The 16,880-nt window shown below is 47.5% G+C and overlaps 3 protein-coding genes across 6 annotated transcripts; 2 read left to right on the top strand and 1 right to left on the bottom strand.

The window, feature by feature from the left end:
• Positions 1-389: 389 nt before the first annotated feature.
• arhgap45b (Rho GTPase activating protein 45b) lies at positions 390-11,648 on the top strand. 2 transcript variants are annotated; one of them, XM_011614700.2, is made up of 24 exons: positions 390-921; positions 1,650-1,902; positions 2,433-2,615; positions 4,884-5,018; positions 5,117-5,201; positions 5,865-5,937; positions 6,033-6,108; positions 6,732-6,863; positions 6,971-7,032; positions 7,121-7,231; positions 7,301-7,381; positions 7,459-7,626; positions 7,771-7,908; positions 8,016-8,209; positions 8,556-8,677; positions 8,853-8,939; positions 9,019-9,120; positions 9,197-9,357; positions 9,432-9,620; positions 9,699-9,836; positions 9,914-10,176; positions 10,247-10,478; positions 10,717-10,819; positions 10,911-11,648. In XM_011614700.2, exons 1-24 carry the CDS (start codon positions 643-645, stop codon positions 11,351-11,353), a joined length of 3,810 nt encoding a protein of 1,269 aa, XP_011613002.2. In that variant the 5' UTR covers positions 390-642; the 3' UTR covers positions 11,354-11,648. The 2 variants fall into 2 exon arrangements, with proteins under 2 accessions (XP_011613002.2, XP_011613003.1); XM_011614701.2 differs by lacking the exon at positions 390-921 and adding an exon at positions 980-1,385.
• Positions 11,649-11,744: 96 nt separating this feature from the next.
• On the bottom strand, positions 11,745-13,614 carry polr2eb (RNA polymerase II, I and III subunit E, b). Its single transcript, XM_003974015.3, has 8 exons — positions 13,407-13,614; positions 12,942-13,116; positions 12,725-12,840; positions 12,537-12,617; positions 12,378-12,436; positions 12,132-12,210; positions 11,980-12,048; positions 11,745-11,825 (listed from the first exon to the last, which is right to left on the bottom strand). Exons 1-7 carry the CDS (start codon positions 13,461-13,463, stop codon positions 11,983-11,985), a joined length of 633 nt encoding a protein of 210 aa, XP_003974064.1. The 5' UTR covers positions 13,464-13,614; the 3' UTR covers positions 11,745-11,825; positions 11,980-11,982.
• Positions 13,615-13,619: 5 nt separating this feature from the next.
• On the top strand, positions 13,620-16,819 carry gpx4a (glutathione peroxidase 4a). 3 transcript variants are annotated; one of them, XM_029828611.1, is made up of 7 exons: positions 13,620-13,766; positions 15,404-15,498; positions 15,583-15,727; positions 15,825-15,976; positions 16,084-16,108; positions 16,210-16,269; positions 16,483-16,819. In XM_029828611.1, the coding sequence occupies exons 1-7, from the start codon at positions 13,701-13,703 to the stop codon at positions 16,525-16,527; spliced, it is 588 nt and encodes a 195-aa protein (XP_029684471.1). In that variant the 5' UTR covers positions 13,620-13,700; the 3' UTR covers positions 16,528-16,819. The 3 variants fall into 3 exon arrangements, with proteins under 3 accessions (XP_029684471.1, XP_011613004.2, XP_029684472.1); XM_011614702.2 differs by having other exon boundaries at positions 13,630-13,793; XM_029828612.1 differs by lacking the exon at positions 13,620-13,766 and adding an exon at positions 15,031-15,275.
• Positions 16,820-16,880: the final 61 nt, after the last annotated feature.

The raw sequence follows: 16,880 nt of genomic DNA, 5'->3' as shown, positions 1-16,880 counted from the left end.
GATTCGTCTGGAATCGCCGTGGGGCAACATTCTAGCGTTCACCTCGATGTGTTTTTTTTAATAAATATGCTTGTCCTAAATTAACAAAAACACTGTTAGTATTGTTACTATAAGGTATCGTCATGTCTGCTTAAATATTTCATGTTACATGAATTCATATATTTATGTATTAAAAACAATTTTCTGTAACTTTTTATTTTTATTTCTGACTTGCAACTTGCTTATAGTGACTTTAGAGAGAGAAAATTGTATTAATGTCGGTATTTAATCTATTGATCAGAGGGGCGCCGCCACCTGTGGGGGCACCTGGACACCTCCACCCCGCGCGCGCGCGCGACCCCGCGTGGTTGGCGTAAGGAGCACGTGGACGTGTTCATCAGAGACGCACGTGTGCTAATTAGCGCGGACGTCAGAGAGGCGAGTGTTTGTTTGTTTGTGCGCGTCTCGGTCGAGTTTTCCTGGCAACAAAAACTGGCTGAATTCTCAAACCTCCCGCCGAAGATAAGCGCTGCCTCCCTTCCTCCCTCCCCCGCCTCCTCCTCCTCCCCCACGGGGGGGGGTAACTGAGCAGATGACACCGCGTGCGCACGGGCGGTTTGCGGTGATCCGTGCGTCTGTGTGTCAGTGAGCCTGCGCGGCTCGATGTGCGACCGCGGCAGGAGGAAGACAGACAGACAGTTACCGTGGCTCCCAGTCGGCCTGGATGCCGCAGAACTCCCCCTGAGCGCCAGCGGCGGGCCACACAAGTGGCGAGTTCGAGGGTGGGTGGGGGGTCTGTACGTCAAGCTCAAGGAGGTCGGGATGGACGGGAAAGGTACCCTGAAGATGTTCACCAGGAAGAAACGGGAACTGATCAAAACGCCGTCCATGTCAAAGAAGAGTGGAGCAGGAAGCCCCGGGCCACACAGCAGCACTCCGACTGTAAGTAAAAGCATCACTTCTGGTTTCTGCCGCGTGCGTGCGTGCGTGCGAGTGCTTGCGTCGGATGACCTTCGCGGGGAGTTGGGCAAATTTGCAGAAGGGGCTCCGGCCAAGGGTGTGAGTGAGTGAGTGCTGGCGGACGCTCCTGACAGCAGACCAGGGTTCCGTTTGAAGCTGGGAGTGAGAAACTGCTGCTGGACAACACCTGCACTCCCGCTGCGAGTCCCGCACACGTCGGCGATCCGATGCGTGCGTGAGTGAGTGTCCAGAAAAAAGGCGATCGCACTCTCAGAAGTGGATTAGGGCTCGGGTAGAATGGGGACTCGGCTTTAGTCTGGAGGATGCTGAAACGTGGTGGGAAAAGTAGCTACAACCCTTATTCCACCACTCAGAGGGTCAAGAAGCCTGAGTGGAAGGACAGACTGGACATTCTGCCCAACAGACACAGCTTGTGGCTCAAACAGGTACGTGGGATGGAGCAGATGTTCTTATCTCTTGGCTAAAGCTCCCCGGCCCCAAAGCCGAGGCGGTTGTTCGGTAACTCTGCCTGTTACGCCACACCCGCCCGGAAGTGTTGCACAAAGATCACGACACAACAGGGGATCTTGTGAAAGACTTCAAATTGTCCAACCGTGTTGATGTTTTTAGTTGAGGGCGGAGGTCACACGCGCGCTCTGGCCCCACCCCAGTCCAGCCGCAGAAGCCTGAACCGCCTGTCTCTCTTCCAGCTCTCCATCCTCCCCGAGCAGCCCCGGAAAGACGCAGGTGACGCCGCCTTGTCCTCCTCGCCCGCATCGTCCTCCTCCTCCTCCTCAACGCTCACGCCGACCTCAGCCGGGTTCCACGACCCCTCGGCTTCCAGCCCTGGAACTCCCAGCCCCCAGCATGCCAAGCTGGGCGCGTTGCAGGGAGTGGGCTGCCCCTCACCTGTGGCCACTCTGAGGAGACCCACCACGCTCAGTCGTCACGCCAGTGCTGCAGGTCAGCAGACGCCTTCTTGGAGAACACACACACTTTTGTTGTGTTGTCACTAAAAGAACACAACTCTTCCTTTCACTGACCAGAATGACACAATCTAAAAAAGTAAGGGGAGCAGAACTGTCAGGGTAGATAAACAACATTTCTTGGATGCTGGGACTCTCTGATTGTAGCTCAGATATCTGCAGATGAGCAAATAAAAGCGCTGTTAAATCGCGAGCGCCCCCTGGCGGCGGATTATAATAACGAAATAAACTCCTCCCACTTTACTAATATTTTAGTGGGATTTAGGCCCAACGGAAAAGTTGTTTCTCCTTTTAAATCTGGGGATTTTTTCTTCTGTTGATATAAGAAGTTTAATTTTCCAACATTTTTAATTTTAGATCTTTTCGAGAAGTTCTGCTTCCCGGTCGGAGATGATAGATTTAGCTCAGTTGGACAGAGCCAGAACAGCTGTGTCCTTTCCAGTGTTTCGTGCTAAGCTAATCCGAATCCTGTCCTAAGCAGAACGCTGTTTTTGCTTGATTCCGTAGGGTTGCCGCTACATTCATGGGTGTTCACCAAAGGCCATGGCAGAGGAGCGCTGACCCCCACCACTCCATCTGACGGTCCAGACAGCACAGCCATCGAAGTGGAGGACATCCCGTCCTTACTGAGGGACGTGGCACGTTTCGCAGAGGCTGTGGAGAAACTGAAGGATGTCGTCCTGGCCGAGGGTAGGCGCGGGCTAACAGGCTAACTAACTGAGGCATTTTCCAGGTCCTTTACCGGTTACAGACATGGTTCCTCTTGGCTTCAGCCTTGTTCTCTTGTTTTCAGTCTGTCGGCACGTGTCATGAACCGTTGCTCACTGCAATGGCAGGTCTGCTCTGTGTTTCTGCATTTGTAGCAAGTTAGTGAGTTTGTGGTCAGGACAATACAGTTTGGTGTCTTCTCTTCCTCTTTATGCTCCAGCTCACACTCGATCCAAAGGTTGGTGTCGCGCCGACATTAGACCTGTTTTCAGACGTCTGTGTCTCTTAGAAGGGTGAAGGGTGCAGCGCCACATGTACCAGAGCGTCCTTGTTCATAAATGAATGGTTGAGTTTCCGCTCTCGAGTCAACCACACTCATAGCTGACAGGAAGTCGAGAGTCTTGTTTACTGCAGCTGAGCTGAAAATGACTGAACACCTTTTACGCCATTGGACCCAAGCTGCCGCCACTTCAGTGTGGATCTCGCCTACGAGAAAGGAAAAAAAAAACGGACGCAGGTGCGATATTCCATCGAAGGCGAAACCACTGTGAGACCTCATTCTTTTCAATCTGTGTCTCCTTCAGACACGTCTGACAGACTCCCAGTAATTTTAGTACAGCTCATCACCACACCGTGGGGAGGGGGGGTCAACAGTCCAGATGTAGTGGAACGGTAGAGAGCAGAGATGGAGGAAAAACGCACAGTTGACAGAGAAACTCAATGAGTAGAAGTGAAAATCGTTTTGGATCAACTTCCCCATGATACATTTCTTTCTATGTAAAAACTGCATTAATCTGCATATAAATGCACCTTATACAGTTTCTCCTCCCATATCATCCATGCCATTTCTTCTCTCCAAAGGTCAAACCTGGGTTAAAAATAGAGGCATGTTTTTCTCCTTTTTATAGGGGAAAAAAATGTTTGCTTTAATCTGCTCTCTGCCCAGAGTGAGCTTTCTAAACAGGAAGCCATGATGGATGAGCTCTGTGACAAACTTCCCCCTCTGTAAGGCTGCTGCACCACAACGGCTCTGCTCCTCCTTATTAATCACCAAAGTCACCAGCTAAATGAGTCCTTTTACATCACCTCCACCCTCCAAGTGTCACCTCTGTGTCAACCTTTTTACAGTCTTAATGGTTCCTGGTGAGGTGGAAAGACCTGACTGCAGCGCAGCACTTATCTTGCACAACTGCAGCGGAGACCACATCCTCCCTGGCAACGGTTGAGGACGCGCTGCTCTTTTTTCTGCCGTGACTCTGACTCACGGCAGGGTCATCTGCCCTCGGCAGAGGCTGCTGCAAAAGGTTGCGCCACAAAGGGAAATAAAAGGGGGGGGGGATGTTTGTAGATGCAGCACCAGCACCATCACAAGAGGATTTAAAATGAACCATTTTCACTGGATCACAACTCGTCCTGCTGCGTCTCTCGGCACTCACGTCATCACTGATGTGATTTATGTCCCGAAAAAGCCGCTGCCCCATGTGACACATCAGGTGGGTACTCTGTGGTATCTTTGCTGCTTCTCACATTTCTCTTCCATCATTCTCACCAAATGAACTGCTTGAACTACTCAAAGGACTTTTAGATGTCCAAGTCAAGGCTGATCTTCCTGTTCTTGGAGGTCCCCTGGGTGGCGTCTCTCAACAGGAAGAGACTAGTAGGTCCTATTTGATGTGGACAGCTGAAGGTCTGGAACACCATCAGCCCAGACTTGGTCCTCATGTCCGAGGGAACCAAGCAGGTGGTGCTGCTGGAGTTGACTGTCTCCTGGGACAGACTGTGAGACTGTTGCCGTCTGTCTGGGACTCTTGGAGATCTATGGCCAGCAGTGATAACATGCCACCAAGAACATCTTGGAAGCTTCTGAAGGTTTCCCGGTGGCTCTGGTTTAGGAGTGGTGATGTGAGGTACACTTCGCTGCCTGGACACAAGGAAGGAACCAATCAGCCCGGCTGGGTCACCTGGACGAGGGTGTCTGGATGATAAGACCCTGTGGCTTCAGGTCCATCCACGGATGATGTGCTTGGGTGTTCCTCCTCCTCTTTATCTTCTCAGGACTTCCAGATCTTCAGTCTAATGAGGGTATAGGTTAGAATAATGACGGTAAACTCTGGCTCGGTCTTGTTATTGGTTGCAAGACTGTTAAAGTAAAGAGTTTAATTATATAATAGTTTGGACAATAGCTCCTTCCTCATGCGTATGGCGGCCCAGCTTCTCACCTGTCCTTCCTTTTTCCTCTCCTGTGTGAAGAGTGTCAGCGGCCCGTGGCTCACGAGTGCTTGGGGGAGGTCCTGCGGGTGCTGCGTCAGGTCATCAACACCTACCCGCTGCTCAACACGGTGGAGATCCTCACTGCTGCCGGCAAGCTCATATCTAAAGTCAAAGGTCAGCCAAAGTTGCAGAGAAGCTCATGAGATTCGATTTGAGTGGATCCTTTTCATTCAATATTAAAATGTGATAAAACCTTGTTCCAATTTTGTCAGGTTTCCACTATGAGGCGTGTAATGAAACCGATAAGATGGACTTTGAAAAAGCCATTGAGACCATCGCCGTTGCTTTTAGCAGCAAGTGAGTATCTGATACACCTTCATCACATGACCTTGGTGTCATGTGACCCCCTGGTGCGTTGTTGTCGAAGCTAAAGACTGTGAAGAAGCAGGTGTGACTGCGTGTGTGCGCGCGCACGCGCGTGTGTGAGTGTTTTTGGGAATTGAAGAGAGAAGTGTAATGATGGTGACACACTTTGCATGAGGCAGAGCTGAAAACAGGAAGTGGTTTTTCTTGTACTGCATGACACAAAACCAAATTTGAAGCACATTTGTGTTCTCAGTTGCAGAATGAACAGATTGTCGCACTGTGAGAGAGAAAGATGACAAATCAAATGAGCACAGACAAACGTCAGACTTTGTCTTCAATAGCAGCATTTTCAGTGGATCTTGATGGTCAGAAGTGTTGAGAAACGTGTGCGTTTTGGGTGAGGCGGAGGCGCGTAGTAGCACCAGCGTATCACATCTTAGTCTGGAGCATTTCAGGCTTCTTCCAGCTTTAGGAGGAAGTGGGTTTGCAGAGACTGTTGAGATCTGGCTGATGAGTCTGTTTCCTCATCCCCTCCACCAGTGCTCCTCTGTTCAACCCGCATTTAGAAAAATAACATTAAATATTAATTTTGTAAGATGGATTTTAAGGAAATAAATGTACTCTGCACGTGTAAACGTTTGTTTTTGTCCTCAGTGTGTCTGAGCTGCTGATGGGAGAGGTGGACAGCAGCACCCTGCTCTCCTTGCTGCCCACCGAGAAGAGTCGGGTGAGCTTCAGAACCGCTCAAAGTTCCCCTGCTAGAAATAAAAATGTTTCGTTGGATGCTGAATGACGGTAACCGCTCATCTGTGTCTCCTGTAGTCCATGGAGAACTTGTACGCCGTAACCAGCCAGAGCGGCGACGGGGGAGCCTTCAGGAGCGACCTGCAGGATATGGGTGGGCTATCAACCGAACACTTTATCCCAATCAGGGTCTCAAGCACAAACGAGAGAACTTTTTAACATTGTGGAACATTTTCTGAAGTATCTCCTTGGCAACGATTTGCTGACTGCTTCTTGTATCTGAATGACTGATTTATGATTTAGATTAGAAAAGCTGCAGCCACAGAGTCAGCTGATTAAACCATGATTGGAAACATCGACGGTTAAACGAATGAACAAATATTAATTATACAAGCGTGATTTAAAAGGAAAAAAACTGGCATCAGCCTCAATGGAGGTGACGTCAATCAAAGAGCTTGTTGGGCGGAGTCCACAGCGATGGTGGGCGGGTCCGCAACGGTTGTGGGTGTGGTCCACAGCGACAGTGGGTGGGGTATGTACCCATGATGGGCGGGGTCCACCATAATGGCGTACAGCGCCATTGCACATGCTGATGCAGTGAGTGAGTGATCCACTGGATCAGCAGGAGAACACTAAACACTGAGGCCAGCGAGGTTAATCAATATGTTGGAGAGCAGCATCCCGGAGCTCCCAGTCCTCACGCCTCGGCTCCAAACACAGGCCTCTCGCAATTGACAGCTCTGTTGTCATATCAACAAACCGTGTCTCTGTGCGTAGGCCGCGTCGAGGAGGCAGACATCATCCTCCAGCGCAGCGAGGGAGGGGTGGACTCGTCTCTGCTTTATGCCAAAACCATCTCCAAATACATCAAGGACCTGATCAGCTACGTGGAGAAGAGAATCTCACTGGGTAAATGAGTGTCAGTCAGGGAAGACGGGCAGAACTTTATTATCTCCACATATTTGAATTTGCAACTCGTACGTGAGAAAACCAACAGGATTTATTTTCCTCTCTAGAGAATGAGTTTTCCAAAGGCCTACAAAGGTTATACCAGTCCTCCAAACACAGCATAACTCAGGTAAATCACATTGATTTCACAGCGTCTTTATTAAAATTGAAAGTAAAATCAGAGTTTTAATCACATTTCTGTGGGTTTTGTGGTGCAGCCCCACATGCCTCTCTTCTCCATCTACTCTCTGGCTCTGGAACAGGACCAGGAGCAGAGCGTGGGCCTGCAGCTAGCCAACGCCACCCTGCACAACCAGACCTTCATCCAGGTAAATGTTGCTGCCGTTCTCTGTAGCGTACCTGTAATTCCACACCTGACCCGCTCGTGCTGTGCACAGCCTCTGGTTCATCGTCACAAGGAGCACGAAAAGAAACGCAAGGAGATCAAGGAGCACTGGATACGAGCTAAGAGAAAGCTGGTAAAAACTTTTATGCACGCGGGCACTCAGAGCAACCGACAGATTTGATTAAAATCAAGCTCTTTATCTGTTTTTAGATTGAGTGTGAGGTTAATCTGCGCAAAGCCAAACAGATCTACATCGCTCGCTGTGAGGAGTACGAAAAGGCCAAAACGGCAGCGAGTCGAGCCGAGGAGGAGGGAGGAGGCTCTACAGCCAAGTCTGTGGAGAAGAAGAAGCGGCTGGAGGAAGAGGCTCGCAACAAGGTGATCACCAGTCCATTGGTTCATGAGCAACCAGTTAGCATTTTATGCTAATTGTTGTTGTCACTTTAACGTTTCTTGTCATTGATTTGGGTTGATTCAGGCTGAATGTCAGGGCTTAGACTCTTCCAAATCTCTTGTGTGCAGGCAGATGAAGCGGAGGCGACCTACAAGACCTGTATTGCAGATGCCACCACGCAGCATCTGGAGCTGGAGCACACAAAGGTCACAATGCTGAGACAGCTGCAGGACCTCATCAAGCAGAGCGACCAGACCATTCGTTCGGTCAGAGCAAACGCTGTTCTGCTCAAACCACACCACAGCTTCTCTGCCCCAGTGTGCAGGAGACGATAAAGCAAATCTCTCTTCCTGTCCCGCTTTTCTTCCACCAGGCCACTATCTCGTACTACCAGCTGATGCACATGCAGACTGTGGCCCTGCCCGTCCACTACCAGACTCTGTGTGAGAGCAGCAAACTGTACGACCCAGGTCAGCAGTACGCCGCTCATGTGCGAGATCTGCAGCTGCCGGAACAGCGTAACGTCCAATATTCATTTGAGAACTACTGTGTCTCCAGTTCTTCACAGTAAGAAGCATCACTTTTTAAATTCAAATGTAGCTGAGAGCTAGAGCCTGACAGAATTGCCTGCCATGCATTTGTTAAGTTAGCTTAGCGAATAAAGCTGCTCCAGAAAATGCATGCTCAACGTGCATTATCAGGTTACAGCATCCACCTACAGATCCATTAATTATGTCTGTTTGGAATAGCTGTCTAAAGCATGTAACTGGACCTCTTACTGCCATTGCAACCTTACCCATTTCCTGTGCGTTCGTTAGCATTGTCTAACAATGCCTCTCAGAAAGAAAGCTAACAGGGATGTTTCTCACAATGTTAAATCCATTCCACTAAGATGAAAAAAATAATCTTCCAGGCAGGGTCACAGACCAAGAAATGACAGTTTCAACACCGAGCAGTCCAGCCACACAGACGGTCCCGCTTCCAGCGCAGACACAACGGCAGGAGACAACAGAGAGGCGGAAATACAACGCAAACGTCAGTGATTCCTGTCCCGCTCGTATCGCCGTTGTTTCAGGAAAACAGTCTTTGAGAAAGCTGGAAGATGATGAATTTTTAAAGTTGTTTATGTCGAGTTTTTCCGCTCACAAGCTGAAATGACAATGGGCTGAAAAGACGTATAATCATACATACATCATTCTCCTTATCTCAGGACGGGGCCACAAATCATGGGGTTCAACAGTGAGTGATGACAGCGTAGGAGGGGAAGGAGCCTTAGAGTCTCCCTCTGCCAGCACGAGTGAGTCAGATCTCAGAAACACGGAGCGGACGCATTCATAACCTACCGTTTGTTGTATTGAAACTCTTGTTCATCCCAGACGACATCACAAAAATCCCCAGGACGTCGTCTATTGGAACCGTCTCATCCAACGAGGATGCAGACGAGAAAGACGGGAACGACCCCTCGTTTGAGCCCCAGAGTGAGCTTTTGAACTCTCGCCGAATTAAAATAATTAGCACCATAGTTTAAACATTATTGGGTTGTTTTCTTTTTAGATATTAACGGAATGGACGCCGATGTGGTGTCCGCCCGTCCTTTTCGTAACATCGGCCTGTCTAAAGCGGCCCAGACACACCGGCTGAGGAAACTCCGCACTCCTGCTAAGTGCCGCGAGTGCGACAGTTATGTTTACTTCCAAGGGGCCGAGTGTGAGGAGGTGGGTCCTTCATGGCAGCTGCTAGCCGGGGCCTTCCGACTGTCAGATCACCGCCATCTTCTCTGCCCTCGCAGTGCATCCTGGCCTGTCACAAGCGCTGCCTGGAGACGCTGGCCATCCAGTGCGGCCACAAGAAGCTGCAGGGTCGCCTCCAGCTGTTCGGCAGGGATTTCTCTCAGGTGGCCAGCTGTGCCAGCGACGGCATCCCATTCATCATCACCAAGTGCATCACCGAGATCGAGAGGCGGGCGCTCAAGATGAAGGTGAGACGGTGGGATTGCGTTGGTGGGTTACGCTCCGGATTACGGAAGCTTTTAAAGAGACATATTGCCTCCCTGCAGGGCATCTACAGGGTCAATGGGGTCAAGACCCGCGTGGAGAAGCTGTGTCAGGCGTTCGAAAACGGAAAGGAGCTGGTGGAGCTGTCTCAGTGTTCACCACATGACATCAGCAATGTCCTCAAGCTGTACCTCAGACAGGTAACGAGTGTGTTTGATAACAGACGGTGTCCCCAGAGCAGATATGTCTCATGTTGTTACTTTAACATCTCCGCCAGCTCCCGGAGCCCATCATGCCTTTCCGGCTGTACAACAGCCTGATGGGTTTGGCCAAGGAGAGTCTGCAGGTTGAAGCCGAAACGCCAGAGGGAGAGGCGTCAGAGTCGAGCCAAGCAGGGGCCAGAAGACCAGAGCTGGTGGACCAGGGTCCTGACACCCACCCAGAGGCCCTGGTCCTGGTGGACAAGCTGAGGGAACTACTAAAAGACCTCCCAAAAGAAAACGTTGCGACGCTGCGCTACATCGTTCGCCATCTTCGGAGGTCGGACTCTGAAAACGCTTGAATTGTTAAGCTCTGAACGGATATCCTCATTTCTTCTTCTTCTCATCAGGATTGTAGAGCTGGAGGAGGACAACAAGATGAGTCCCAGTAACCTGGGGATTGTGTTTGGTCCTTCCCTGATGCGTCCCCGTCCAACCGGCGCTACAATATCCCTGTCGTCTCTGGTCGATTACCCCCACCAGGCTCGCATCGTAGAGGCCTTCATTGTTTTCTATCCGTACATCTTCCATTCCAAAACCTCTCAAAGCCGACACATGAGTCGCTCGACCTCCATTCAACAGGTAAATTGCAAATTAAATTATAGCATGGTCTGAGGGCTTATTGCTACAGTGTTTTCAAGTCAAAGAGTTTTGGCTCTCTTTCTGAGTGGAGATAAAGAAACAATTTTCTACATTTAAGAGAACAGGACTTCAGCATGTCAGCCAGCCATACTGGGATAAAGACGCTTAAATGGAACATTTTGAGTAAACATGCTAACCTGACCTTCCTTCTACTCACGTTCTCCTCCTGCTGGTTCAGGGCAGTACTGCAAATGAGAAGGTGGAGCACTCTGCTGATGGGGATGAGGAAGGAAGTGAAGAGCAGAGCACACCAGACTCTAACAAGATGGAGGAAGGATGTGGTGAGTTTTTAAGTCATGTTTGTTGAAATGGAACCTGCCATTTTCTCCTCCTCACACAAAACACCCTTCGTCTCCCACGTTTTTATCTCAGAGAGTTCTTTAGGGTCAAGCGAGCAGCTGCCTGACTCCGACTCGGAGCTGGATGAGAACGGCCAGAGGAGCGGGCACTCCCACAGCGCGGCGACGCTGGGGAGCGAGGCGAGCTTGGACGATGACCAGGCGAGCTACAGAGACAGCCTGGATCTGTCCAGTCAGGGCGTGACCCCCACAGACCCAGAACCAGAGGGAGGGCGGGACCCCGACAACACCGAGAGCGCGGAGCCCCCCATGCTGCCCAACACAGAGCCTCCAGAAGAGGAGCCGGGGGCAGAGCAGGACCTTAGCGTCTCTCTGGCCGAGCTCAACGTAAACCAGTCCAACAACAACTTCCCCAGCTCCCCCATGGTGAACCTGCTGGGGCTCCCACTGGCCCCTCTGTGTGAAAGGAAATTAGTCCTGACCAGGAGCAGGTCCAGCACACCCGAGTTTGTCTGACGTCATTCTAAAAGTGATCTGTCCAAGTGTCGGGGATCTACTTTATGTTTAAGCCCAGTTAATCCTGTAACCCACATGTTTTAATGCCGTTGTTTTTTTCATGCTTGTTGCTGTTTGACGCTTTACAAACGATCCAAAATTAGAACCTGTTTCTTTGTGTTTGGGGGGAAAAGGTGCTGCTGGTTCTATTACAGCACTTCATTTTAAAGATTATTAAGGAGTTATTAAGGATGTCTGTTGCTTGTATCGCCTTGTTATGGATGTTTGGTCTATTTTAATAAACATTTTAAGAGTTTCTCATTTCTTGACCTTGTAGATTTTTAAAGTTAAAATGAAATTGTAGAAACGGTTGATGTGAAATTGAGAAACTGCAAATAAGTAACAGGTATGATTTTTTTTTTATAAAATTTTATTTTTTACATTAACATAAAAAAAAAGTATGTAAAGTCTTCAGTTTCCATCGCTTTTCTTCCTAAACGAGGGTGTGGAAAACAAATATTAAAACATGTTTAAGGTCAGTAACAGTCACGGCAAGGATGTCACAACACACGGTAAAAGCTTTTAAAAGTACGTTCATAAACTTGATACCCAGAGTTGAATTTAATTTGCACCAGTGATGCACAGACCTGTCACTGCACCAGCCTGTAGGTGATGTACCTGCCGGCTGTTTCACTGGGTCTGATGATCTTCACCACCTGGAAAAAGAACAGTTTGGTCGTAATTGTGGCACAGATGGTAACAGCTAGATGAGATATCTAGTTTTATTTAGTTGTCTTACCTGTCCTCTTTTCAAGCCAAAGTATCGAGCCACAGGATCACCAGCCTGGATCCTCGGCAACTGACTTTCCTTTAATTTACTGAAGTATAAACCTTAAGGACTGATAATGCTCATTAGCCCAGCTTGTTATTTATCTATATAATAAAATCACAGTAAGTAGTAGTAGGTGCCTTATCATCAAGCAAATAGATCAACATATACATGTTTAAATTCAGAAACTTTGGTACAGTTTATGGGGAAGGATACTATCTTGCCAGAAGTTCAGTCACTTCCTCTTTTGTCATAACAATGTGCTCTGGAACAAGCTGGAAAGCATAGAAGAAAGAGGAGAAATAAAATAGAATCTTGAAACCATCCCATATTATAAAGGAAAATGGGCTATAAAAATAATGCAGGAGTACGAACCTCATGCTCTGTGATGTTAATAAGCAGCTCCTGTTGTAGAAACTGTTCCAATATATATTTGGGTGCCATGTCAACTAGGGACTGTAGGGAGACGTTTCAATTAATATGCAGCTTTCCATTACAAAGTTTATTTTCATTCAGGTGTTAGTAATATGGGTACCGTCTGGACGTGCAGGGTAGCCGTTTACCTGTTTGGCTGATGGGGTCATGCCCATCTGAACCACAATGATGGCGCGGGTGATGTTTTCCTCCTGCATTCTCTGACAGTACATCTTAATGGTCTTTATGCCCACTTTAGGCTCCTCTGCAAAGGTCAAGACAAAAAGGATAAAACTGCGTAATAGTTATTTACGGGAAGATGTGAACATGTTCCAACCTAGGCAATATAGCTACATATAATCCTACCGGGAAAGAAAACGAACATCTGGTCGGTGGGGTCATCGTTGTGCGCCACCAGCACGGTGAGGTCTGTGCGTCTGGGGCGACCCTCGCTGGGCTTGTCCCCGAACTGGCTCTTAAACTCATCCAGCGTCTGATCCAATTCATCTTGTGTCACCAGGTAGCCTCTATCATGACATAGCTGGAGGAGGCAATCTGAGAGTTAGTGTGGATACAGGTGAACCACGTGGAAAAAGAAAAATAATAAGCATGACAAATCAGTGTTTACAATGTGAACTTTAAAAAGTAGAACGCAGACACGCTGCTTTCTGGGTAGCGTCTTTTGGGTTTCTAGAAAATTTCCGTTACAACTATAACATTGATAGATACTAAACGTTAGACCACCGTACACAGACAAAACATCGCTTTGATCCTCAGCGATTTAGCTACATGCTAAGCTATTAATCTAAAACATTTTAATTTCTCAGATACCTGCATTATTGTTTTGCGAATTTTCCACAACCTGTATGTTTCCTCTTCGTCATCCATAGTGCTGCGTTTTTTCACTTGCTTTCAAAAGAATTAAAATATGTATTTTAGTTGATTTAGTTCCAGCTCTCGTCTAACCAACGGCGCACCTCCACAATTACCGGCGCGCTGTGATGACGTCTCACAAAGCGCCCGTAGTTCTTTTCCGACTCTCCTCACATATGTTTCATAATAAACAGCAGGGTGGCAGCAAGTATGTAATCGTTCGGATTGAATCCGAACGATCGAGTTACCAAAATGAGGCCTCTTTTTGTTTTTTTGATATTCGTGGCTGTAGCGAGTAGCAGCATCCTCCTGGCGACGGTACTGTACTTTGTTTTCTCCAACACGGTAACGTAGCCCACCCGGTCGATACATGCATGTAAATTGGTTGTGTGATGTAACATGTTTTTCATTAATAACACCCTTTCCGCTTTTATGGGCGGTGTTCTGTTAAACTTGTTCAGTTTGCTACACTTGTCCGGACGGATCAGTTACATAATAAATACATTTATTAAAATAAACATCGTTATAAACAAACAACAGCATAAAACAATGTTCATTTTTAGACTTCGGTGCACAGGAATAAAATGCAAACGTTCTTATGAACTGATGAAAGCGAATGTTTTGCTGCAGCATCTGGAGTCAGCTGATAAACCAACTGGCGATTTAAAAGCGTGCAACACAACATAATCCTTTTAAAGCCTGGTGACTGAATGGTGGGTCATCCCTGTGAGGAACACTACTTCAAGGATGCTTTTAAGGATTTACTGCAAACTTTGCACAAGTCAAATATAAATGAAAAAATTCCAATTTTTTTTTAATTGCACTTAAATCTAAGAATTCGAACTAATGTTTCACTGATCACTAAAACCAGCACTGGATGGCCACATCCGGTATAACAACGATTTCCTGAGTAAAATTCAAGCATTGAAATGCCTTCCTATCGTTCCACTAGTGTCATTTTTTAATGTCTTTAATTGCATTAACCTGCAGAGGATCCAAACCATCACTAAGTGTAGTTAATTCTGCATTATTGACTGCAGTTTGTCAAGCTAGTTCATCTTGTTGAAGTTGATAAGTGTCTTCTAGATATGTAACCTGTCTTCTCTTCAAAACAAAGTGGTGAGCCACAGCCTGGATCCTACAGGACTATTTAACTTAAATAATTCGAGTTTTTTCTATGTTACTAATCATAGTTTGTCCTCACTTGTCAGGTTTATGGGACTTGATTCCCAAACCATGGCAGTGAACCCCAGACTTCACCTTTATGCTGCATAGCTCTTGAGCCCTTTGTTGTGTAACAGGTTGACTGTGGTTGAACCAGTGTTTCCAGTAAAGTCTCACTTCTTTTCTTTTTTATGATAAGATTGATAAATAGTGATTAAGTTATTTTACGTTTTCCGTTCTTTCTCCTAAAGTTGATCTCATTTCACAAGAAGTTCTCCTGCTGGTTTTCTCCAGCTTGCTGCCCTTTGCTCTGGCCACTCGGAGCTCAAGCTCACATGATCTAAGACTTTGCTTTCATAAGAGTTCGGCTTTGTGTTTGCGCGAGCGAGACGGACTGTGAACTGCGGGACAGCTGTGATTCTGACGTGGAGGCATTAGTCAGCAGCAGGGAGGTGCAGAGGGAGTTAATAATTGCCGTCTGTGTAATCTGGAGACGTCGGAGCGCGTGGTCCCTCAGTGAGCTGCAGTCAGACAGTCAGGACGTAGCTGAAGTTGACGGGTTGATACATTTGACTGTGGACATCCTTCAGAGGACCTCGCTGAAGGGCAGTCATGCAGCTTTTAGGGTCGGCTGTGCTTTTCTCTGTCCTGCTGCAGGCTATGGTAGGACCAAATACACGAGCAACTCTGGTTTATATGTTGGGATTCATCTGTGAAATAAGCTAATCACTTTGTTCATCTGGATGTCTGTTATCCACTAAGCGGAGACGTTTCTCTGTCCCCCCCAACAGGCTGTTCCAACAGAGGACTGGCAGACAGCTACGTCCATTTATAATTTCTCAGCAGTTGATATCGACGGCAATGTGGTTTCCCTTGAGAAATACAGGTGACCTCATCTGGGAGATGATGTGCTGCTAAATGCCCGAGGATGCCAAGCGTTGTGACATGTCTGTTTTTGTTGCGTCTTCAGAGGGGACGTTGTCATCATCACCAACGTGGCCTCGAAATGAGGAAAAACCCCAGTAAACTACTCTCAGTTTGCGGAGATGCACGCCAAGTACGCTGAGAGAGGTTTACGCATCCTTGCCTTCCCTTCTAACCAGTTCGGAAACCAGGTAAGTAAAATAAAAATGAGCATGAACTTATCTATAAGCCTCTCTGGGGTGTGGATAACGCCGACCTTTAATGTCCTGGACCGGTTTCTCCTTGTAGGAGCCAGGCACCGAAGCTCAGATCAAGCAGTTTGCTCAGTCTTACAATGCTCAGTTTGACCTGTTCAGTAAGATTGAGGTGAACGGGCCTGACGCTCACCCGTTGTGGAAGTGGCTCAAAGAGCAGCCTAACGGAAGCGGCTTCATGGGAAAGTAAGTGTGACCTACAAAGAGAGGGGGCAGCATTCATGGCTTTTACACTAAATGCTATGATTATTACCTAGTGTTTCCTGACCTGGTTTTTATTTTCTTTCCTGCAGTAGCATCAAGTGGAATTTCACTAAGGTATATATTTCTTTGGTTTAATGTCAAAAGTTCAATGGTGAATTTATTCCAAATGAGACCAAGTGCTGTTTCACTCAAACCTTTATCCTATTAATCTGTAGTTTTTGATCGACCGAGAGGGTCAGGTGGTGAAGAGATACGGACCTCTGGATGATCCAAGCGTAAGTATAATCTCTGTTGGACAAGATAAACATATCTATATATATTCCATGCATGCTGTAAAATAAGTGCAATGGTATGAAGAACAGATAATTTAAGGGCTGTGAGACCACAGCCAGTAATTCTCATGGTATGAAAATTATATACTGAAGCCATAACTGTTGATAATGTTTATAAATGACAGGTGATATCTTCTACTTTTTCTGTCTTCTCAGGTGGTGGAGAATGATCTTCCTCAGTATTTAACCAACAGCTCATGACTCACTTACTGATACTCGCCGTACTGGCGTACTCCTATCTCCTTTGTCTGCCTCCTGGAGGACCAGTGGATGTAGATCTGGTGCAGCCCAGACCAGTGACGGTCTGCTCATAAACCCATTTGATGGACAGAGCAGACCTGATGAAACCAGCGTGCAAAATTCCTGGGTCAACCAAGCTCCCATTCCCCCGGTTTTCTGTGGAGAAGGACAAAGACTTCCTCGATGTAGCAGTTTGCACATACTAATGTGTCTCATTATGTCCACAATAAAAGTGCCAGTATTGCAGATCTGAGTTTGTCTGTGGCTTTCATTTCTTTTCTCACAAGTTTGTGCACCTTGGATTCACACAAAAT

The sequence above is a fragment of the Takifugu rubripes genome, chromosome 20 (assembly GCF_901000725.2).
Source record: "Takifugu rubripes chromosome 20, fTakRub1.2, whole genome shotgun sequence".
In the NCBI taxonomy this organism is placed as follows: Eukaryota; Metazoa; Chordata; class Actinopteri; order Tetraodontiformes; family Tetraodontidae; genus Takifugu; species Takifugu rubripes.
Note: the sequence above shows the minus strand (reverse complement) of the source record. Positions and strands in the feature narration are given on the sequence as shown.

Bases quoted from the DNA above. Each gene is read 5' to 3' on its own strand.
- arhgap45b (XM_011614700.2), top strand. From the start codon at position 643: ATGTGCGACCGCGGCAGGAGGAAGACAGACAGACAGTTACCGTGGCTC. The intron at 5,202-5,864 runs GTGAGTATCTGA...TTTTGTCCTCAG, and splicing joins GCCGTTGCTTTTAGCAGCAA to TGTGTCTGAGCTGCTGATGG. The intron at 7,627-7,770 runs GTGATCACCAGT...TCTTGTGTGCAG, and splicing joins AGGAAGAGGCTCGCAACAAG to GCAGATGAAGCGGAGGCGAC.
- polr2eb (XM_003974015.3), bottom strand. From the start codon at position 13,463: ATGGATGACGAAGAGGAAACATACAGGTTGTGGAAAATTCGCAAAACA. The intron at 12,618-12,724 runs GTAAACGGCTAC...GTCTCCCTACAG, and splicing joins TGACCCCATCAGCCAAACAG to TCCCTAGTTGACATGGCACC. The intron at 12,211-12,377 runs GTATCCTTCCCC...TTTATACTTCAG, and splicing joins ACTGAACTTCTGGCAAGATA to TAAATTAAAGGAAAGTCAGT.